General features: G+C 45.1%; 1 protein-coding gene across 1 annotated transcript; it reads right to left on the bottom strand.

The window, feature by feature from the left end:
- Window positions 1-200: 200 nt before the first annotated feature.
- On the bottom strand, window positions 201-23,165 carry VGLL3 (vestigial like family member 3). Its single transcript, XM_084260106.1, has 4 exons — window positions 23,053-23,165; window positions 13,282-13,537; window positions 7,383-7,883; window positions 201-496 (listed from the first exon to the last, which is right to left on the bottom strand). Exons 1-4 carry the CDS (start codon window positions 23,161-23,163, stop codon window positions 453-455), a joined length of 912 nt encoding a protein of 303 aa, XP_084116232.1. The 5' UTR covers window positions 23,164-23,165; the 3' UTR covers window positions 201-452.
- Between the last annotated feature and the right edge of the window lie 325 nt (window positions 23,166-23,490).

Below are 23,490 nucleotides of genomic sequence, written 5' to 3'. Positions count from 1 at the left end.
AAAAAAATATGTCATCCTAAAATAGCCCACCAATCCTTACCCAAACTTTCTGTATTTCTACAAAAATAGATGCACAAAGAGCTACAAAATACTGTATTCCTGAAAGGAGGCGCACTGTAGTCGAGGGAGAGTCTTTTTCCTGACAATTGAGACTGTTCATAAAAATATCAAGCTGAACAAAACACTGTTAAAGGAGCAGAAAGGAGTTAGGTTGCCCAGCTGCAGCAGGCTCAGATGAGGAAAGAAAGAAAAAGTTAGGTTTTTGGTTTTTTCCAAACACTGTGGGACCCATTAATGGCCTTACAAACAAAAGGCTCAATAGCAAAACCAGAATGGCTGGTTCTTCATCTTCATGTGTGTCCTTTGCCCCATGCAGGAGGAGTCAACCACTGTTACATCGCCTGCCCAGCTGCGCTCACTCCAGCTCTAGCTGGTCCTAATTTATCTGAACTTCAGAACCAAGAAGTTTCCTTGTTCTTGTCCTGATGCTGTAGACCTATGTTTCAGAAAAGGAGAAAAAAAAATTATCAAATTTACAGGTGGGTACATCTTTTTCCTCCCCAAGCAACTGAAGAATAAACAGGTTTTGATTTTAAAAACACCCAAACAACCAACCCCAAAAAAACAAACACAAAAACACCCAAACACAACTTATCAGCCCAGCGGTCCTGTTCACAACATTACTATTGCTCCCAATTTTATAGTTTATATGGGATAAGCTTAAACCCACACTTAAGTTTTAGACTGGCTCAAGTGGTTCAGGAATGCTGATAGAACCCTGTGTGCACTTCCTTCTTTTGGCTTCCTTCACAGCATAGCATGGCATGGCACGATAAACTCCCCCAGCAAGGTCTGTGCAGACAATCCAGCATGCAACAGGGTTCATTTTTCCTCATGGGGGCCAGACACGTATCCTTGCTGTTTCAGAAACGATCTTTAGAAAAGATCTCAGAGTTGATACGGCATTTCGCCTTACAGAGGAGGGAGGGAAAATGTTCCTGCAGCAAGTAAAAAATCCAAGTAATTTCACCTACAGAGTGTCAGATTTTTAGCCAAGAAGGGCTAGTGCTTCCACATGGGAAAAATTACTGATTTTCAGCTTGCATTTGTTACGAGTTCCTCTAACGTTTTCCTTTATAAAAAGTGAGGACTATCTAATAAATGTGGTGCTATGTTGTGGCTTTAGCATTATAGACTTGGAACCCATGTTATAATCAGAGCTTTCTCTGCTCCAGAGGGATTCAATCTTCACTACATTTACACCCAACGGGGCGTATACCTAAAATCCAGACAATAGAGGGAGAGGTGTGGATGAAGCTTCCCAAAGAAGATACATTCTTGCTCATTTATGGGCAAAGTAGAAAGGAGAAAGGTGCAGGAACACATTTTAAGAGATAACAAGGCACTTAGGTCTCACTGATTTAAAACCTTGCCCTGGATGTTTTAAGCTAAGCAAATCACATTTTGTGAAACGGTGTACTTCCCCCTATAAATCGTCATTACTAGATAGACAGCAGAGCACCACGCTGCATCGTACTATATCCTGCCCTGCTGCATGGTGACCAAGACCAATACCTTAACTATCTGATCTGCTAAGAATTTAGGGCCATTTTTATCACTTAATGCAAGTAGATGCAACTCCAGACCTCAATGATGTTGCAGCCATTGAAGCTCCATGTTCATTTCATTGCTCACCTGTGAAAACTGACAGATCCATGTGCTAAGCATGGATCTTGTTTCCATACCTAATCACGTACTGAAACCCAAAGGAAGACCCATATATTTTCAAAAGCCCTAACAGTCATGGTGGGTTCTGATCTGACCACCACCACCTTGTTTCGGGAGTAAAAACACTTAAATCTCCTATGATCACAGAATGACAGAATTGTAGGGGACCAGAATGACAGAATTGTAGGGGACCTCCAGTGATCATCAAGTCCAAACCCCCCACCAAAGCAGGTTCCCTGGGACAGGTCATACAGATAGGCATCCAGATAGGTCTGGAATATCTCCAGAGAAGGAGACTCCACAAGCTCCTGGGCAGCCTGTCCCAGGGCTCTGTCACCCTCACTGTGAAAAAGTTCTTCCGCATGTTGGTGCGGATCTTCCTGTGCTCCAACTTGAGGCCATTGCCCCTTGTCCTGTCCCCACAGACCACTGAGAAGAGGCTGGCCATTTCCCGGCACATCCCACACTTCAGATATTTACAAACATCGATCAGATCCCCTCTCAGTCTTCTCTCAAGGCTGAATGATGATCAACATCATTTCAGAGTTGAGCTACAAAGCAGGTAACAGTCACACAGGAAGTCCAAGCAGCGTCCAAAAGCTTGTGAGCCTAGCAGTGAGCAGCTAAGGAAAGCAGAGCACACAGGTATAGCACATCAAAGCTCAGTAGCTTTATGTTCCATCTCACATGCACTTTCACCTGTTTCTTTATAGACTGGAAAAACTGGGATATCCCTCAACAAAGCATGGCCTAGGAAAACATGTTCAGGGGCTCAATGAGGACGTCTCCTTGGTGCTCAAGAGCTACTTCTTTTCCTGGCAGCAGCCTTCACAGAGTCATCATAAACTGCTGTTAGTTTCATGCAAAGCTCCCTCAGAGTTAGTGATAATTGTGTTGTTTTTACCCTACTGTTTACAATTTGTCAAAACACATACACACAAAATAAAAGAGGGAGTCAGGTAGCTGAAACCTTTCAGAGTGTAATAGTCATTTAAGTTCATCAGTGGAGCACTACAGGCCACCAGAAGCAACAGTAGCTAATGAAGAAGGGAAATGTGACTTCTAAAAATTGAAAAAAAACACCCCGATACAGACATGTACACCTGTTAAGATGATATCCCCCTGAAAGTAGGAGTTAGTAGAAAGGGAATAGCCAGCTGAGCAGACACCTTCCTAGTTAGGTGTCTTTGTACCAAACAAATATCTACAACAACGAGGTTTAAGGTATAGCTACTAAGTCTAAACAATCAGGCAGGGGAAACAAAAGTTGCCTTAGTTACAGAACTGAACTGTGGAATGCTTTCCATGCCTTTTCCCCATTATATTCCCATTTTCTTTGTAGCAAGGTTACCTGCAGTCCTACTGTGTCATCCTAGCACAACACTGCTACAACCTGAAAGCTTTCACATGCAGCCTGCTGTGAACACAATTTCATCTTAGCAAAGATATCCTCACCTGCATTCTCTGAGGCAGTATTGCCACACCAGCACGACTCCCCATCTTGGGGATGCCAACATCACCGCTAACTGCCACACAAGCAGAACACAGGTTCTGTGGGAAAGTCTGAGCAAACTTGATGAGTTGTGACGAACTGGTGGGATGCATGTGAACAGAGACTACTCTACAGAAGGCAGCAGCTTGACCCCTCAATTTCTATACCCAGCATGCCACTGACACACTGGTATTTCCAAAAGTGGACTTTACATAGCCAGGACTAGAGGATGTCAATTAAGTAACCTAATTTTAACGTGAAGAACCTCAATGTGCATAATTTTGCATACTAAAGGATGTACATCTCAATTTTAAGACAGACCCTCAGATATGCCAAAATTTTGGACTGCTTTTAATGTGCTGGGGCTACAGGAAGCCTCCTCCAGCACATCTGTCCAGCAGCAGGACAGGATGTCCTCCCAGGCTCTGCAGGAGCAGGGCAAGTTTCCCTGTTTCTCCTCCCCACGGGGCTTCCAGCAGACCCAGCAACTGCCAGCACAGCTGGATCCGACTCATCACCTGAGGTGCCCAGTGTGCAGGGCAGCCTCCCGCCCTGCTCCTGAGGACAATGCTGATGGCCATAACCATCAGCTCTGCTGCAAGACAACAGTTTCCTGCCCCCCACACTTAAGTGTTCAACTCAACTTGAGCATTCTTAACATAAACAGGAGGATTTAGCCCAGCAAAGTGGGACTGTGTTATTCGTCGATGCTGTTAGAGGCTGACCTTGCTTTGCCTGACATCGGTAGGGCAGGGAGTTGAGGCCTAAAGCATAAACATGTTGTGCTTATACCAACGTGTTTACATCAACGCTTGATATAAAACATACTACTATGTTTGGTGGTGTAACTTGGACACCAGCTTCAGAAAGGCACTGCATACCATCAGCTGCAAACATAACCGGCTTTGATAGATTTTGATGTAGACTAGCATTTTCTTTAATCCCCCTTGTACCAATAAAGAAGCTTCTAAAAGGGTTAATTTGCAGCACACAATATGAGGATTAAGCCACATTTAATGGGAATCAGGTAGCTAAATCCTCCTTCATCCTCTAAAACAGGACCATGTAAGTTCAAACAGATGTGCACGGCAGATCGATACTTTGTTAGCTCTATGAATGGCGATACGCTGATGTCCCACACAATCTGCTCTGAAACATAAATTCCCAAACTATACCAGGCATGCAAGGGGAACCCCCTCATACCCTTTGAAGTGATTCAACATCATCCATTCATGAGATGGAGTATCTGGCATAGTATGGCAGAGATGCAACAATGTAGCTGGAGGAGGGCAAGGTTACAGCCAGCCTGCCCTGATCCCAACGCTGTCATTCCATATAATTCAGCGTGAGGAATTTTGCAAATGTTTCTATAATTGCATGTGACAGTAGCACAAGAAATGTGACCCCACAGTAAGTGGAGAGTGGGGACATGGATGGATAAATTTTGTATCTGAAGGTCTCTGCAAAGCAACATCTAGGTATATACCAAACGAGTTTTTTATATGAATGATTTGAGGCTCAAAGAATCTGATACATTGACAGCTCCACAGACTGATGTCCTTTATTCTCCAGGGCCATGTGAACAAAGACTTACAGAATTGAAACTTTCTCCCCACTAAGGCGTTACCTACTCTGGAGAAACCCCTTCTATGCCACACAAAGCCAGTATGCTCTCCCAGGCCTTTCAGTTTTTATTTTCTCTCTTGAGATTGCTGTCTCGCATTAGAATTAATTGTAATGAAATTCTGTGTGATTCGGAGACTCATCCAGTATAATCCTTCCCTGGAGCAGACACAGAGCAACAAAATCTTCACCTGTTCTGGTAAGTGCTGGATGATACTCAGCATGGTGCCTCAGCAGCTCCCTCTTCTCCTCAGCAGCACAACACACCTCCCCTGGAATGACACCATTTGGCATGCAGGCATAACACCGGCATAACTAAGATCCCTCTTTTTGATCATGATCATGCCTGTCACCAAAGCACTTATGCCAAATCTACAGATACAGAGCTGAAATGGGAGCTTGGAACCTTCCTGCCCTTCCCAGCAAGCCTCTGTTCAGAGAGCACAGCAGCAGTGACTGTGCAGGGTAACAGAGGAAAGAACTGTAACGCCACAGGCTACCACTACCTGCGGCATTCCGCTGCTTGCTCCCTTGTTTCCAAAGCCTTATGTGCCAAACTGGGGCTGCCTGGTGAGGTTTTGCTGTCGTGTTCCATCGCATGGCCATACTGAATAGTCACAAACAAGCTAGGCATTAGTCTGCTGAGATCCTCTGCTGCTGCAACCCGGTCACACATTCCCCTTCGTCCTTGTCTCCCATAGGAACTCATGGACTAAACCCCACATGCCAAGCATAGGCCAGAAACCAACAGCTCGTGCCTATTCCAGTGCCTCCCATGCCCAACAGGCAACAAGACACACAAGCCACTGTTCACCTCCGCCAAATCAGCATCCTGACAAAATTCACATCCAACTGTAGCCTTCCACAGGGGTTTTCACACGCAGTAGGCAGCACCAAGCAATGCCTGTGCTAGTTCTGTAAAACAGTTCTAGGACCCATGCTCCTTTCTGAGGTACTGTGCTCTCACAGCAGAGAGAGAAAGCTGCTGGTTTATTAGATGTACTACTAGTACTAACAGAGTAGAAGTGAACAGACCACTTTGTCCAGCACTGAAACAACTCACAGGCTAGGCCAGAGTCACACCTAAGCCAGGTAGTAGTTTCTCCTGACTCACAATCCCTTACACAGTTCTAGGTTCCACCCTCAAAAGGTAAGTCAGATACCAGATCCCTGGAGCTGGACTGATGGGGCTATTGTCAGACCAGGGGGTTCATCTTCTCTACCTGTGACTGAATTTTTTGTGAAGGCAAAAGTTGAGATCCCAGTCTTGTCAGATTACCATTTTATACACAAAAGCACAAAGTGCAACTCCTCTTGCATCACTAGTGTGACTGGAAACATCTCTAATAGATATAAAATTGTCCAGGATTAAGAATCCTATTATGCTCTCTCTTAATATCTCAAGGAAGCAAGCAGCATGGTATTTAGAAGAGACTATTGCCTCCCAGTTATTATTAAGGGAAAACAGAGAGAGAGATTTTGTTAGGTTGGCTCAGTTATAATCAGATTTGGCATTCCTATTATTTCATACTTAAGAAAGAGCATTTTTCTCTACCAATTCTTCGTTCCCCTGCACACTGATCAAAGCAAGGAAGTGCTTCTCACACATTGAATCAGTTAGCCAGAGCTATCAAGACGACACACAAACAGAGACCTTAAGGAGAAAGGAAGAGAGGTGCAAAGCTAGCATTTCCTTAATAAATAACATGACACGTTTAAGTGCCAGTGATCTGCAAGGATTACTGCTGGTCAGATAAACACCCATCAGAAAATGGAGACCTCAAAAGCGCATATGAGATCCAGGATGGATGTCATGGGAACTGTTAGTCACCCATCACCTGATGGCAAGCAACTACAAACAGTGAGGGCTGCCAGACTGCTCCTAACATTGAGATGAGAGAGAGCCTGCCAGTCAAAGCTCGCAGGCGCAGAAGTGGTCCACAGAGGCTATCTGTCCCATGGCTACAGACCCCACGGTAAAATGAATCTAATTCACAGACCTCTGCCTAAGACCTAGCAAAAAATTTAGTTTGATGGCAAGCACAGCTCAACCAGCATCTCTACTCCCTGTGTGACACCTGGATACTACACAGGAAGGAAATGCTGATCTGTTCCAATTTCAACGAGTAAGATGCAATCCTTATGCACTGACAAGTAATTAGTTCAGTCCTCACTGGAGCTGTATTTTGATGAATATACATATGAACTTGCTGAACAAGCTGGAAGCATCCACATGGATGTTTAATTAACCATTTCCCACAAGATTTTAAAAAACCCCAAACAAAACCCCACATATCATGTCACAACTCATTTGACTTGAATGGGACCAAGGGAGACAAAGGTCTCTCAGCAAAAGGCAGCGAGAGCTTGATGTTTAACAGCTCATCTGCCCTGACAGCAATGTCAGGAGGGGTTCCCACCTGAAAATATAGTTGGAGAAGGCTCTGAGAACAAACCCTGCTCCAGCTGCAGGAAGTCCACTGCTTTGCTCAAATTCTTCCTGCTAAAACAAGTCACAGACACAATTGAGCAATCTTACCTGTGTCAAACCCAAAACTTGGCACAATGTCCACCGTTCCATGAAAGGCTCCAGCCCATGCTGAGGTAGCGCTGGTGACAGCAGTGGGATCTGTCTTTGTCACGTCACACTGGGGAGCAGGAATCCTGGCTGCACGGACTGAAGGCATCAGCAGGGACCCATACCGGGGGTCACGGTGCGAGCTGGGATGGTGATGGTGCATGTGTGGATGAGGGTGATGGCGATGCATGTACACGTCATGCATGTGTGCATACGAAGGGCTCACCTGAGATGCTAAAGGATAATGCCAGGATTCAGATGCAGCAGGGGGAGGAGGTGGGGCAGTCTGATGAAGGCCGTGTCCTGGCCAGCTGCTGGGATCTGGTGTTGGGAAGGTGCCTGGTGCAGTAACGGGGAAATCAGGGTGTACTCCACTTAAGCATGGTGGAGGGGGAGGCTGATAAGAGCTGGTCCAAAACGAAGTTGGGAAACTGCTCCTTTGGCTTGAAATTGTTGAGCTTTCTGGTAAAGAGGAGAGAAACAAAGCATGACTGAAACCGAACAAAGAATTTAATGACACAAAACCCACAGTGACTTTCTACTCTCTGAAATCTGCAACTCTGAACTCAAAGATTCCTCAGCAATTACAGAATCACAGGACAGCTGAGGGAGGAGGGGGGCCTCCTGAGACCATCTAGTCCAACCGCCCTTCTCGAGTCACCTGGAATTGGCTGTCCAGAATCTTGTCCAGCCAGATTTTAGACTGAGTCACAAACTCCACAACCTTTCTAGGCAACTTGTTTCAGTGTTCAGCCACCTTCGACAATTAAAAAAAACCCAAACAAACCAAACCAACAAAAGAAACCCCACCAAATTTGTGTTGAGATGGAATTTACTGTTTTCTAATTCATGCTTCTTTCCCTGTCAGCAAGCATTGCTGACGACACCTTGACTGCCTCCCCCTTTTAAATCCCTCCATTCAGGTATTTACACATATTGATTAGATTCCCCTGAGATTTCTCTTCTCCAGGCTGAAGAGTCACAGGTCTCTCAGGATCTTGGTACAGGAATTACAAGAGCAGCCTAACTCCTGACCGGACCAGAACACATCATTTAGAAAGGCAGCTGTTGTGGCTGTAAATGCTTCTGAGGACAGAGAATCAGGTCACACTGCAAAATATGAGACATTTGGCTAAAGAAAGAATACCAGATCTTCTCAAACTAATTGCATGCTTAGATGGGATAAAGATCACAGCTAACACATCTTACATTACTCCCTTACAGAACGTCTCGCACTGCCCCGTACCGATGGGATCAGACAAGCAGAATCATCTACGTAACTGAAAAAAAGCTTTTGCCAGGAACAAAAGACTCGCTGCTTCACACAGCTAGGGCTCAACTTATATTTAAATGGATTCAAATACCTCTACATTATGAAATCACATTCTAAAAATTCCTCTTTTGAAGGAGCGGTTAGTGTTTTTGATGTGTAGGAAAGTATTGGCATCTCCTTTCTCACAATCCTCTTCTCAGGTCATGTTTGAAAGCACTGCTTCATGCAATATGTCTCAGCTAAAATAGGGGGGGAGGGTTTGGTCAAAAATGGAATCATAAAAATACAAGACTTTACCTCTGATGAAAGAACAGTCATAAAAATAACCCACAGAGATATAAAGCCAGGGAAGTTTAATATATGACGAGGCGAGGAATCCTGTGTTCCTCATATAACATTTACAAAAATATTTATATTATTTTTTTTTAAATGACCTTTTGTTTTGCTTTGTTTAACAAGCAACTGGAATGAGACTTGGGTGAAGACACCATTGAGAATGAACAGATTCTTCAAACGCTCCTGCCTCTGAACTTTGCTTACACAAAAATATTTTGGAAACAAAAGCTGCAAAAGTGTTTTCCAACTGCATCACTAGGACACTTAGATATCTGGTTTAAAATCCATTAAAATCATATAAATTTTTTCCACACGTATATTGGCGTTGATTTAGGCAGCATATTGAGCCTGATTAACTTTCAATCTTGGAAATAAACTTTGCAAACGTACCACAGACATGCATAGAGAACTCTTCTTCATGCCAAACCGCCTTGGAGGCTGCAAGCTTATCTAGCAGCCCATACTCCAACATGGCTTTCTTCAAAAGGTTGCTGCTTTTTTTAGCAACGCATTTCTATTGTAATTCATGCTAGAAGACTCCAGAGAGCTTCAAGCATATAACAGAAGCCTCAGCACCCCTCCGAAATTGGTATTGTTCCTTGTTTGTAAATTGTTCCTTGTTACAAGGGATTAGGCTGAGATGGAGAGCACGTGTGCCTTACAGCATTGGCAGCAGGGCTGACAGAAAAAAAAAAAAAGCAAAAACAAGCTTCTTCATGTCCAGTCTGTTGTTTTCCTCATTGCTTAACAGAGGAGCAGAGCTTGACAATGCATTGCCAGTATTCTGGGAAATTAATTTCTGTAATCGAGAGTTTTTGGAAACTATCTGGCTGCTATCTGCATGGAAAAGCCCTAAATCCAAACCATCTCACTTCAAAAAAGGCACAGAAAACCACAGAGTAACTGCGGGACAACTTTAATACCAGGAGAGAGCAGTTGAAACCACTGGAGTTGCCAATTCATCCCAGATTGCATACCAGGTTGACTTTACCAATCACGCAGAAGGTCTAGGACACAGAAAGCGTGTTTGGCCATCTCCATGTTTCAAGTCTATGCACGTTTCACACAGTCATTAGCACTGGCACCAACCATCACAGTCAACCTCCACCAAAACACCGCTGAGTGCAAATGCAGAGGCCAGCCTCACCGGTCAAGGACAAGTCACATCCCTGGAGATACAGGGTCCACTCAGGTTTCCATGCAGGAAAATGTCAACCACCCTCAGCGCTCACAGAGTATGCTACTCAATATTAAGTGTTTAGCAACCCCATCAAGAACCATCTCTGTGTTGAACCATAACCCCCAACCATTTCCAGTGTTTGAAGGGTCTTCTCCTTTCCTTCCCACCTTTACAACAGCAAGCACAACTAATTATCTTTACAGATACCATTAGGTCAAACACCTGGCCCTCATGGGACACAGTAATGGAGAAACAGACATTTCAGCACTGTCCCTGAGAAATAAATAAATAGATAAATAAAAATCTGAGTCACTTCCATGGGCTTTCAGGAATAGGGTAGGAGACCTTTAACAAAAATTGTTTGCCAGGAAAGATACTAGAGTAACCACAATTTCCTATTCTAAGTTCAGGGAAGCTGGGAGATGGCAGCATCTCAGATACCACAAAGTGGTGACTAATGCAAAAGTTCGTGATGGCTGACCAACATGCACTGAAAATATGCCAAAGCACACATGCTGTAAAGATGACAATGTATGGAATTTTCAGTAGTACAGCATTACTTCTCAGTTAAGGCAGGAAAGGGGAAAAATTTAAAACCCCAAATTACAACAAAAACCCCACCACAACAAAAACCCCAAACCACCCCACACTTTCAGCAGGTGATACCATTAAGGTAACATTAGTTTCAAGCTATCATTAGTTACATTACCCCTTGAAAAAGATTTCAGGTAGCAACACCTAAAATTGAATATTCAAAGCCCATATTATGGGAGCCTGTTGAACTATATTTTATAAAAAGTCCATTTTGAAGTTCATTGTAGCCTAAACCAACCAGTATTTTTAACATATAAAAGACACAAATTTGCTCTTTTCAGGACAACAGGTTCTATTTTCTCTACATAAGCAAAACCCCTCCTGGGAACAAAAAACCTAGTAATATCATCTTAACAATTAAATTAGTTTGCTCTTCCATCAGGACACTAGAATACCCCACAACAAGATGGAAAAGAAAAGAAAAAAAACAACAAAAAAAAGAAAAAGTACAAAACAATACTAATCCTCCTTTCACGCAAAGGAGAAATAACAGAGTGCGCTGAATAGCCAGTTCATGTCTACACACTTTCCATTTACATCTGCAGCTTCCAAAACAGCTATTGCAAACACAAAAGCTTTTTTTTTAAAAAAAATATTTCTCTTTGAGTAGTTTATTGACCCATGAAGGTTATTTACAAAAGATCTTCAAGCTAATGATATTTTAACTTCTCTAGGTAATGGGATACAGATTTGATTTGCTGTAACAGCATCTTCAGCAACTATGTATGAACCACAAGACCAAGGTGTTAGCATCACTCCATCCCCACTTTTTTCAAGCGGGCATGTTTCAGAACCTCATTTGGGCCTGATAAAACCCTTGTCTGCCTCTCTTTTCTGGAAAAGCAAATACCCTCAGCTTTCTCAGTGTCCACAGCACAGAACCATGCAGCTCTGCCCAGCAGCCTTCCTGGGGATTTTCATTGCGCATGGGCAGGTGCAGTGCAGGCAGAGTGCATATCCCCTTACTTCATTCCCAGAAGAGTTTCAGGACATGCAGACCTCCGTTCCCAGACGATGGCAAGGGGCACACTAGGTCAGGAGGCAGCATGGCTAAAGGACCCTCATGCCAGGCCAGCCTGTTCCCCTGCAGAGCCCTCTGGGGAGGGCCGTGCCACCATGGGGGGATCAAGGAAAATGTCAGACAGCAGAGTATGCCTGAGGCCAAATAGAAGACACACAACCCCACCATGGTATGTCTCCAAGCTCAGCCAAGAGGGCTTGCTGTGGGCATGGAGTCTCTGGAGGCTGCCTTGATCCCATCTCTAAAACATTTATAGCCTGTCTGGGCCATTTATAAATGCTCCTGTCTCCTTTTTAGTAAGCATAGGTTCAATCCTGCTCTCAGTCAAGTCGACGGAAAATTTCCCATTAATGTTAATGGTCCCGGCTCAAGCTATAAATTCCTCTAGCTCCCTAGCCACTTATGCTGACCTTTGCTTAAACTTCCTCAGATTTGTCATCATCCTTCTGGAAAGCGAGTCCTCCTGCACTAGTTTTTTTCTTCACAGTGGTTTAAAAAAACCCCATCTCTATTATCTGTGACTTTCATCAATACACTCTCACCTCAATGTCGCACCACTCCGACAAGGATCCTTGCAGCGTCTCTCTCACTTGACCCAATGCAAAGCCACTGCTCACGACAGTTAGTTCATGTCCCTCTGCCCATCCACATAAGGACACGGTCAGAGATAACACAGCTGTGGATCTGAGAAACTACCCAGATCACCCCATTCCACAAAACGCAAACAGAGTTTTACTGTCACGCTTTCTCCAGTCAGCAGTTTCGAAGTCTTGCCTGGAAGGACTACCTGGTTTACCTGGCAAGGTCTTTTCTTTGTTACGGTGATTGTGCTTACAGACGTTGTGAAATGCAAGCACCTACCACACGGCTACACCCTGCCCAAAAAAAGAGTAACATCACCCACGTTTTACACAGGGGAGCCCAGTAACAATGGCCATAGGCCTCATGTGAGCTCTGTCCTGGGCAGGCTGCAAACCACTGCATGGACCAGGGCTTGCACCTGAAGCCATTCCAGCCTATACTGGCTCCTCCCCACCTGGAAAGCAGCCATAGATGAACCTTAATCACCTGGCAAAGTCAAGCAAGAAGGCTGTATGGGTTTCCTCGCATCCAAGGCCAGCATCCCTAACAGCTTTGCTCTTGCCTCACAGGCCAAGTTTCACACTTGGAGCTTAAAAATAAGCCTCCGACCTTGCAGCAGACGTTTGTGAAGCCATCTGAGCTCTACCCTGTTCTTTCCAGGCCTTGGCGGAGCCACGGGCTATGAGAGGGACACACCAACACTGGCTTCTCCCATGCCTTTAACACCTCTTTCCCCCTTTAACATTTCAGAAGCTCCTCGGTTCTTTCAAATTTGAGAGGTTTCTTCCACCTCCACAGCAGAGCAAAATTTCAGCTGCAATGCAGTATACATTACAACGACACAGACTAAGCCATACCCAACAGACCCTCTTACCTCTCCACAGAGGACTGAGACCTGCCTTGCTCTTGGTAATGGCAGTTTCTGGATTGAAGCTACTGGCTTGGCTCAAAGCTCTTGAGAAGTGTTCATCCACTACTGAACCAATGTCTCCCTGGAAGTAAGTGAAAAGGACGCAGCGAGAGTTAAGGTACTCCATCTCAGCAGGCTGGTCTTTCTCATCCTCCTCTTGCTTGCTGGGAAGGGTCACTTCCAGAGACTCCTGCATCTTGTTGTATACAGCTAATTTCTTCTGGGATTAAAAAAAACAAACAACAACAAAACAATCGTGAGATGCATCACTGATGGCATTCAGTGCGAGCTCAACAGCCCATTTCATTAAAGAAACAAAATAACCAGAAACATTGAATTTTCATTTCAGAATTACAGGTGGAACACAGGGATATTTTGCACTGGCATTTCACAAAGTAGTGACGACCACGTGCTGCTTAAGAGTTTTTATTCCTCACACAGAGACAGCCCTGCTTCTCAGGCACGCTTCACACCCACAAGTTAATGGCAACGGCTCTCACTCAACACCTTACAAAGAGAACAGTCAGGCTGGAATAGTTTGCTCAGGAAAGGCTTCAGAGGTTGAGTCCAGCCCTGTGGAAGGGTTGGCCAGATACACGACATCTGCGTTTTACCCGTCCAGCTGAACACGCACCAGGTCCTGCCAGCCGCTCTCCCCGCAACGAGAGCGCACAGCCCTCTGGACACCCCACATCTATTCCCTGCTGAAGATGCAAAGATGTCACAATTTGGTGCCTCTTGAAGAGTTTCCCACAAAAAAAAAAAAAAAATCAATGTCCACAAAATTCTTGCTCACCATCACAAAAATTTTTATCATAGGAAGCTATAGTTTTGTGTGAGGAGGGGGTGGGGAAGGAGGGGTGGTTGGGGGGACGTGGGTGTATTTTAGTTGGTTGGTTTAGGGTGGGTTTTCTGTTGTTTTGGGGTGGGTGTGAGAGCTTCCCCTCCCCCTTTTTTTTTTTAAGCAACTGCTGGAAAAAAGGGAAAAAATTCAAGTCATAAAAAATGAAACATGTGATCTGGGGGAAGAGGGGGACTGACAAGTCTGCAAACACATGCAAAAGAATCCACCCCAAACCAAAAACACAGGGAAGCATATAGGAAAAAAAAAAAAAAGCCACCCAAACCCGCACAAGCCATCTGTGAATGGCTATTTCAGAATCTTCTCTCTCCCTCAAATCAAACCTAAATGTCAAAATAAATGTGTGTGAAGATCCATTTTGCATGGAACATATTTTTCAGATGTTCCACTTTACAACTGTTTTCACTGAAAAAAAAAAAAAAAAAGGAAAGAAAAAATCTCCCCACAAGAGTCAAGCTGCAGGAATCACAGCTTTCAGCTAGCTAGCCATTTCCACAGCTGACTTTACACACAAGCAGCTTCAGGAACCCGAAAACAAGCACAGCACGTATGTAAAAGTATTTCATAGCTTTTCTATAGAAATACAGTTTGACTTATCTTTTATGGCTTGCTTGGCAACACTTTAGCGCCAGCAGAATCTCTTTAAGTTTACGGCTTTTTTCCCCCTTTCTCCAAAGCTGTTCCAAAGAAGTTAAACAACTACACAGTCTATAAAGTTCCATTTCCACAATAAATAGGCTCATCTGATTTAGAATTAATTGAAAGTAGTTTTCCGATCTCGCATCTCATCAATATATTTACTTTTGGTGCTTTCTGAAAACCATATAAGCCAATACAAACTCTCTCATTGTGATGCAAGAGAGACGCTCCAGGGCTAATTCTTAATTATGAATGTTAACCAAAAAAACTAATTTGCAAGAAAGAGCTATTGACAAGTGGAACTAACACCTATAATAGTAAAAGCTCATAGAAATTAAACAACGTATCTGACATTACAGTAATAACCGATGAACACAGACCAGCTCAGTAATACCCTTAATATGATACTGTCGCACAAACTGCAACGAGGGATGTAAGTAATTCTATCATACAGTTTGGGATATCTAGACAATGGTCTGGAATTCAAGCAAACCTGTGCTTCACAAAGCAAGTTATACTGTGGCTCTGCTCAGCACAGCATTACTTACTTAAAGATACGGTCTTATTCCAAAGTCCTACAATATGTAGCAAAAAACTGCGGGATTCATTTAAAAAAAATCCCCAAACAACAAACCAACCAAAACAACAACAAAAAACCTACCACCCTAAAGACAGAAACAGCAAATTAAAACATTTTCACTAGAAGCTAACTGCTACAAGGAAACATATTCTGAGGCTCTGAAACTAGTTTTTGCAAGTGAAGAATCTGAGGTGACCTATACTTTCTGGTAAATGCTTTGTGCCTGCTGTAAACAAACAATAAAGAGTCTTCTAACACTTGTTCCTGAAATGCTTACTAAGACTCACTCCTAGTGAGCTTCATGGTTTTGCTTAAATAATCACAGATCGATGAGGCCTCAGTGTCACAGAAATGGTTACAACAATATCACATATAGAGAAGATGCACGCGTTAAAAATCTCCAACACATCTACCTCAGCGACTTGGGCATTCTCAAGGGTGCACCATAACCCCAATCCTCTTAAAAATGCAAGACACAGCGGATTGAGTGTGTGGGTTTTCTTCACCTTTGCTTTTGGTTGGGTTCTGGGTTTTATTTTGAGACAAAAGTACGAAAGCAATCCTTTATAGAAGCCTAGGTAGACATCAATGTATCACCATCTCTCCAGCGCAGCGTGTACACCAGACCAGGTTGATTTTTCACATTACAGGTACGCGATTTGTATTTATACTGTGAGTATGCAAATACACATGCAAGCACGCAATTATATACAGAAACACATCATTTAATACAGCCCCTGGCTTGACTTGGTTATCAGGAAGGAAGTCCTTCAATGTTCCCATATAGAGACTGGAGCTCAGGAAATTAAAACTTATCTCCAGAGTCGCTTCTCTGCGCAGGAATGTTCCCCTTTCCACAGCCTAAGAATCTAATTCATTTTCCATTTTACTCTCTTCCCTCCCCTCCAGTCCATGGGTAGTCATTACAAGATATTCCAAGCATTTGTTGGTTTTGAAAACACCAAATCTGACTTTTTTTTATTCCCTACATTAAAAAAAATAATTATAATACTGACAGACCAGTACAAGGCCTTACGTAAAGCATGAAGTTATTTACGGGGAAAAGTTGCGTTTTGCAGCAAGTTTTTTGCAAAGGATAGGAGTTCTAAATTAAAAGGATTTCTCAAAACTGCATCAAGCCTGCGATACAGATTTACTTCAAATGTATTTCAGGAAGAAATTACCAGCCTGTAATTACAGGACCTTAAGAGACAACAGCAAGATAAACTGACCCAAGAAGTGTCTCATGTACGTAACATAGATACATCCTTTCCATCCTGTACCTCATTTAAGATGCTATTTCTCCCCCAAACTCCCTTCAAATACCCTGCCTACACACAGACTCTGTCTTACTTGCTCTGCCCTTAACAGTAATCTCCTCACAGCATTTCTGGGCACTCGTGTGAGTGGAAAAGCATGCAAGATCAACACTAAATGGATTTGTCACACCATCGTGGGGTAGAGGAACAAAACCAAACCAAAACAAACCCCAGACACCCCAGGTTGAATTTCTGATAACTCACCTGGGCTAGCCTAGTTCCCCTTTCACTCTTCCCCTACCAACAGTTCTGGTGTGTATATATATACATATACACACGCATATAAACAGCCAACAGTATCTGTAAGATCTCGACAAAGAGTATTTTCTGATCAAAAAAAAAGTGTTATTTCTTCCCTATGCTCAGCTGTCCAATATTTTCACATATTTATGAATTCCACCTCTCTCTTCCTTAAAAACCAGAGACTGAGATTAAGCAGCCTCTGAAAAACAAACTGAACTAAACACATAAAACCTCATTCTGGCCAAGACCCAGAACACCGAACTGAACGTCAGCTTAGTGTACCGGGAAATAGGGAAATCCAACGTCTGTAGCACCTGATGCCAGATTAGATAACAGACCCAAGTTCACAGCTGAAGGATGAATGGAACAACCCCGGGATAAATAATGCTGTGCAGCATGGGCTTAATTCAGCCTAAACCAACAGTATTTTTCTTTTTTTAGTTTCATATATTCACAGACAGGTTCTTCCAAAGAGCTCTTACTGCAAGTTGTCTAGCGAACGCAGCTAAAGGTCAATGGCAAATCACCACTAATACAGCAATATTAAAGAGGAGGTTTAATGGATAAGCATCATCCTGCCTTCTGGAGGAAGAAGCACCACTTTTAGACCAAGAAAGCACGTGATCCAAAATCTCACCAAAAAACCCCCAACCCCAGTCTGTTATTTTCTGACATACCCTACCCAGAACCAAGCGAAATGGTTCTCATGCAGCGAAATTCTGGCCACATTAAAGGCAATGGCAAAAGTCCAACTGACCTCAAGGGTCCCAGATCTCACCCAGGGCGTCTGGTAAAAATGTCAGAACATTCCTCTTCACAGATTGAAAAAATTCACTTCCAGCTGAAACCAGTGAGCAGGCAGCAAACCAGACAAAAACTGCCGAGCACGGCAGAGAACGGAGAAAGTTTTAGTTTAGCCAAGTTTGGATGGAAAATTCAGGCCAGCTCTTATTTTACATATAAACCGGTCGCCTATTCCTCCACGTTATTGTCTCCATACATGCCATCATGCAGCATATGGTCCTTTATGTTCCCAAGCATGGAAGTCTGGTGTGCCTGCAGCCACCTGTTACAGATTTTCCATTATGAGAGAAAGAACGGGAACCAAAAATAAAGGATAACTACACTGAGGAAACACTATATGACCCTATCCTGAGAAAAAGGCTGTCATTTGACATCAGCTTCTGAGAAGGAATTTCAGCAACAAACTCCGGGCAAAGCGCGGACAGTCCTCCGTTTGTGGAGCCGTCTGCCAAGCAGGCTCCTATTGATAACACAGAAAGTATTCAAGGAAGAAGACAATTTCAAGCAATCAGAGAGCATGGAATGCTGGGCCTGGAAGCAGTATTTACGGCATGCCCTGAGAACACGAAAATGCTCGCTTCTGCCCTTGCAAGAAGGCAAACCCAGAGCAAAGCCACACCACGCAGGCTTCCAGGTGAGCCACTGGGCTTGCGGCAGCGGAGCCTGGAGCTCCTGCTGTGTTCTGCTGATGGAGGGAAGCAGTGGAGAAAGAGTTACATATACATCTTTCGCTCTACATTTAAACAGATGTGTACCATAACAGTCTAAATCTCTTTCTGTATGTAGAGGAAGATCATAGAATTTGGTCCCAAACAGAACAACAAAGGAAAGCAAGCACCCCCCCCCCTTTTTTTTTTTGAATCAGCAGTGTCCTGTGGGATTAAACAAAAACAAAGCAAAACGAAACAAGAAAATCCCCCGCAGAGGGCAAGACTTAATCCAAGCTGTGCATCCTGTAATTCTGAGACTAGACTTTGGAGGTAGGTTATAATGGTCTGATTCAGTTTCCAGTTAAGTCAGTAATAACAGGGCAAGAGCCAAGCTTCAGAACAAGCTTTGTGAGAGCATCTGATCTACAAAACCCAAGTATGAAGACATCTTCTGCTGTTACCTGCTGTGTTAGAAACTGCCACATGGCATAAGCGACATACCAAGCCTGTCCTCAAAGCCATGGGGCACGTGATACAAAGAACTTTACTGAAAAACTAAGTTACAGAGCATGAATTGGGGTGTAGCTGCAGCGAGCTGACAGGACGTTCACCACGACTTGTCCTTGTCTGCAATGTTGTTAGTTTGGAAGGAAGAGCCGAGTTAGTGACCTAATTTTCTAACGGAGACAAGCCCTTATCTGGAAAAAGCCTGCCTACAGCACTGTCAGCAGAAAGTCTGACTTGAGCACATCACAACTCTTTATGCAAGACTCAATTCAGCAAGGATGACATTGGCTTAGCTTGGTACCTCTACACACCACAGAGAAATTCTGACGCTGCCATTTACTGTAACTTCCCATTTCAAAGGCATTAAGCTCGGCCCATAGTGAGCCAGGCAGGGCGAGCCCTACCTCAGGCTCAGCTCTGCAGCTTGCTATGCACTTACATCAGCGTGGCCACAGCAAGCCGTCACGGCATTTTGTGTGCCCCAAGAACATGACGGGATTCTTCACTGGTTGCATGTTCCCAGGGCCTCTTTGAAGGAGCCGCTCTGTTACACCCTCACCCAACCCACGGGGAAGCCAAAACTCACTGCTACAGCTGCACAGCCCCTCAGGAAAGCACGCGACGAAGAGAGGTTTGATTTCGCTGTTCGGCAGGGCTTTACACACACGCAGGCACGGCTCCGTACCACGCACGGGAACGTGCTCCTATTTTAACCCTGGCCTGCACTCGCTCAGGCTTTTTGGCAGCGGAACATGGAAACCCCGGGTTATCTGTAGCATTAGGGCCACACCCCATTTTCATCAGCTCCTTCTGGCATCCTACAAGCATGTACATATCCACTCACTTCCCTCCGGCAAACACTCTGGACTTCAGCAATCTCAAAGATCTAAGGTGCTAAGCCTCCACCACCATTAACATTCAATAGGAATTCAGGCTTCGGTCCATCAAAAGCTTTTGAAAAAAAAAAAATAATAAAAATAAATCCTATCTAAATCAATTTGCCAGCAAACCCTTTCTAGGCTGTGGATTGGTGAAAGCTAAACTTCAAAAAACTCTGCATTGGTGTTCAAGGCAAAAATCGGTTCTGCAGTGATTTTAAGGGAATGAAAGCTACAGATACAGACACATGAGAATAACTTCAGATAAAAAAGTGTGATAGACCATCCCCTAAAAAATATTTTTTTAATAAAATGTCACCTCTGCACATTCTGGGTGCGTGCCAGTGCATCATGTAAAAGCAATCCGGCATCTGTTATTTAAAAACACAAAAAAAAGTAAAAAAATAACAAAAGGAGACAGTCCATTCAAACCCCTTCTGCTATAGAGCAGTGACACGGTGCCAGCCACTGGCTGGAGACTCCTGACCCGCATACGCATCACACGACCTATAGAAACAGGCTGAGGTTACCTCTCCAGGGAGGCACCACAGCCAGGAGCCTGAGCCTATACATCTGCAACAGCGGCCCAACAGCAAAGGAGCTTGCTGTGCTCTTTAAGGGACACAAAGCCCAAACCCAAAGCTAACGTCACCTATCGCACGCTCATGGCAGACCCCTTACAAACGCCTATTGAGAGGCACAAGCTTCAGTTCAAACAACACACCTACATCTCCTCACACTGAGGAGGAAGGGAAAGCTGACAGAGCACAAGACGGAGGAGCTTTCTCTCTCCGAAAACAAGCTGTTTTACTGGGTACCAAAAGACAGCAGAGTAGCACGACGACACCGAAAAAAAGCTTCCGTGGATGTTTTAAGGGTCAGCCCCACTTTATCAGCTCCAGCACAGAGCTTTATATTTTAGGATCTCCCACTAACTCACCCTGCCTCGCTGTTATTTTTAAACTGCGGTTTTAATTCCAGCGAAGAGGAACATTCTTTAAAACGGTCATCATCCTCGCCGAAGAGTGCAGGAGCCTTTTACATGTTGAGCACATGTGTCAGAAGAAACAAAAAAACTTGGCAACAGATTCTTCACCCTTCTTTCGTGCACTTTTTTCACCAGCTGATTAAATGTACATCCCTGACGGGACAATTCCGAAGAAGCCGAGACTTGCAGAGTGTCACACGTTACCTGAGCAAGGAACCTTTCCACTACGACTGCAGCCCCCGTGAGGAGCTCGCTCGGTGTTTACTTCGGGTTTTTTATTTAAAAAGCATTGGTTGTAGGGAAAAATACACCAAATGCTCCGAAGTCCGCAGCTGCTCGAATTAGAGCGCGCAACGTTCTCAGTTCAGCAACAACAGCCTGGTTCCCCAGCCTGACATCTGACTGGTTTGTGAAGACCCTCCAGCTCCAAATATTTTCAGGAAAATTGGCGCGAGCGGGATTAACTAAAACAAATTGTCAATGACATGTAGGACAGCAAAGTTTAGAATGCTTTTTCATGGAAACGGGATATAATGCACTGGCCACGACTCAGGAGCTGTATTGGCTCACCAGAGCTAACTACGTTTCTCGCCTTGCACATCTAGCTCCACTTCTCTTAAATAGCATAACCCACAAGAACTCAGTTTATTTAAAATGAAATTTCAGGAAACCTTGGCGTTCATTAGGGCGCCTCTGGGACATTTCATACACGGTGCTGCTTTCAGCTGATGGAGAAACTTCACAATTCTGTTTAAAAATACAAAGCGACTGCACTTGAGCGTGACACAGCTGCTAATGATCATTTAATAGATTTTCACATACTAGGTGTTCTACACCCCCAGCTCTGGAAGGGACATACAGCCAAATCACCTACAGGTAAATGCCAAAAAAGTTCACCAAAGTTTCAGTTGCAGCTTTCTGCTTCTAGGTCTCTTGGTCAAAGAGTCAAGTTATTTGAGGCTATTTATTTATTTCCCCTCCAACTCATGCGGGCTAACAGCTGGAGCTCCAGATATTCACATAAAAAGTTGGGAACTAAAATTAGCGAATAGATGCAGAGTTCTGCAAGCCATGACCTAGATGAGAGAAGAAATCATAGCGAAGCCATGCTGCAACAGACAAAACTCACAAGCTCTCCAGAGCCTGTGTTTACAGTGAACAACGTGAGTGACCTGGAAAAGTTTGCCGGGGTATCGCTTCTGCAAACAGGCACGCTCTCCCAACAATAAAGGGAAAGAAAAAAAACCAAAAAACAGCCAGAAAAACCACCCCAAAAAAAGACAGTGACACACGATAGGAATTTTAATGATTTAGCCCATATTCGTGTCTCCCAGGCAAGTTGATATTAGGGGTCACTTCCCATGTACGGAGAAAACAATCTTCATGGATAATAATGATAAAACCTTATGGAATGCAGCAACAACCAAAAAATGTATTCTCAGATGACTACATTAGGGCCAAGTCAATATTAGTCCCACTTCACCCACGCACTGCATAGTCTAAAAATGCTGTCAGCCTGATAAGAATTTCCTGATTCACTTAAAAAAAAATAATCATCAAAAACCAACAACAACAACAAAAAACAAAACCACCAACCCCAGCAAAACATCTGATCACCAAATTCAGCTGGAAACTCGCAGGAGCCGATCTTCCAGGAGAGCCAGGGCTGAGCGGCGCGGAGCGGCGCGCCCGGTCCGCGGGGAACGGTGCGGCTCCCCTCCCGCCGGCGGAGATTCCGCCCGTGTGCGCGGACGGTACCGCACCGCACCGGTAAAAAGCGGAGCTCCGTGCCGGCAAAGCGGGGAGGATGGTCGAAGTAAGGAGCGACGGCGGAGAGGGAAGGGAGAGAGAAGGCAACGAAAGAAGTTTCTCCCCCTTCCCCGCTCCAGCAGAGCGAGCCAGTGCTCACACACACACACACGCACACTCAGCCCCCGCCCCCCCCCCCCCCAAAAAAAAAATACCCCAAGATTTTTGGGAAAAATACTTTTTCTTATTAAAAAAAAAAAGGCTTACCAGGCTCCACTGCTCCAGGGCACCCTCACCAGCTCCCCGCATCTCCAAATCAGGCCGGGGGCTGCAAAGCGCATCGCTGGCTGGCCGGGGCGGAGACCTCCTCCCCGGCCAGCCAGCTATGCGCTCTGCAGCCCGCTTAGGAGGTGTGGGGGGGGAGGTCCCCAAAAAGTCCCCCCTCAACCTCCCAGTCCGCCCCACCGCCACCACTTGCGCGGTACTCTGCTCAACCCTTCCCTCCCCGCTGCTCACCTGCGGGCATCCCGCCGCGGGCGCGGCCGCCACCGGGGCGCCGGCCAGATAACGGGGAGCCCCGCACGCCGCCGGGGCGGGCTGCTGCATGGCCACGTCCGAGCAGCTCATGGCCGCGGCCACTCCGCGCCGCCACCGCCGCCGCCTTCCCCTTCTTCCTCCTTCGCCGCCTTCTTCTTCTTCTCCCCCCTCTCCTCCGCGCAGGGCGGCCGCGGCGGGGCGCCGCGCAGCCCCGGCTGCCAGCGCATCTTCAGCGGCCGCCGCGCCCCGCGCCCGCACTTATAGAGCGGCGGCGGCAGCGCGGGGCGCCCCGGCGGCGGCGGCAACGGCGGCGCGATCGCGGGGGCGGGGACCGCGCCCCGCCCGCCCCCCTCGCAGCGGCTCCGCGGCCGCGCAGCACCTGCGCCGCCACCATCCACCCCCCATTCCCCTCCTGCC

Source organism: Gallinula chloropus, assembly GCF_964237585.1.
Source record: "Gallinula chloropus genome assembly, chromosome: 1".
Lineage (NCBI taxonomy): Eukaryota > Metazoa > Chordata > Aves > Gruiformes > Rallidae > Gallinula > Gallinula chloropus.
This window is presented reverse-complemented; position numbering and strand designations above follow the sequence as displayed.

Coding starts and splice junctions, on each gene's coding strand:
- VGLL3 (XM_084260106.1), bottom strand. CDS start 23,163: ATGAGCTGCTCGGACGTGGCCATGCAGCAGCCCGCCCCGGCGGCGTGC. Junction 7,884..13,281: donor TCTCAGTCCTCTGTGGAGAG/GTAAGAGGGTCT, acceptor CCTCTTTACCAG/AAAGCTCAACAATTTCAAGC. Junction 497..7,382: donor AAGTTTTGGGTTTGACACAG/GTAAGATTGCTC, acceptor TCTGAAACATAG/GTCTACAGCATCAGGACAAG.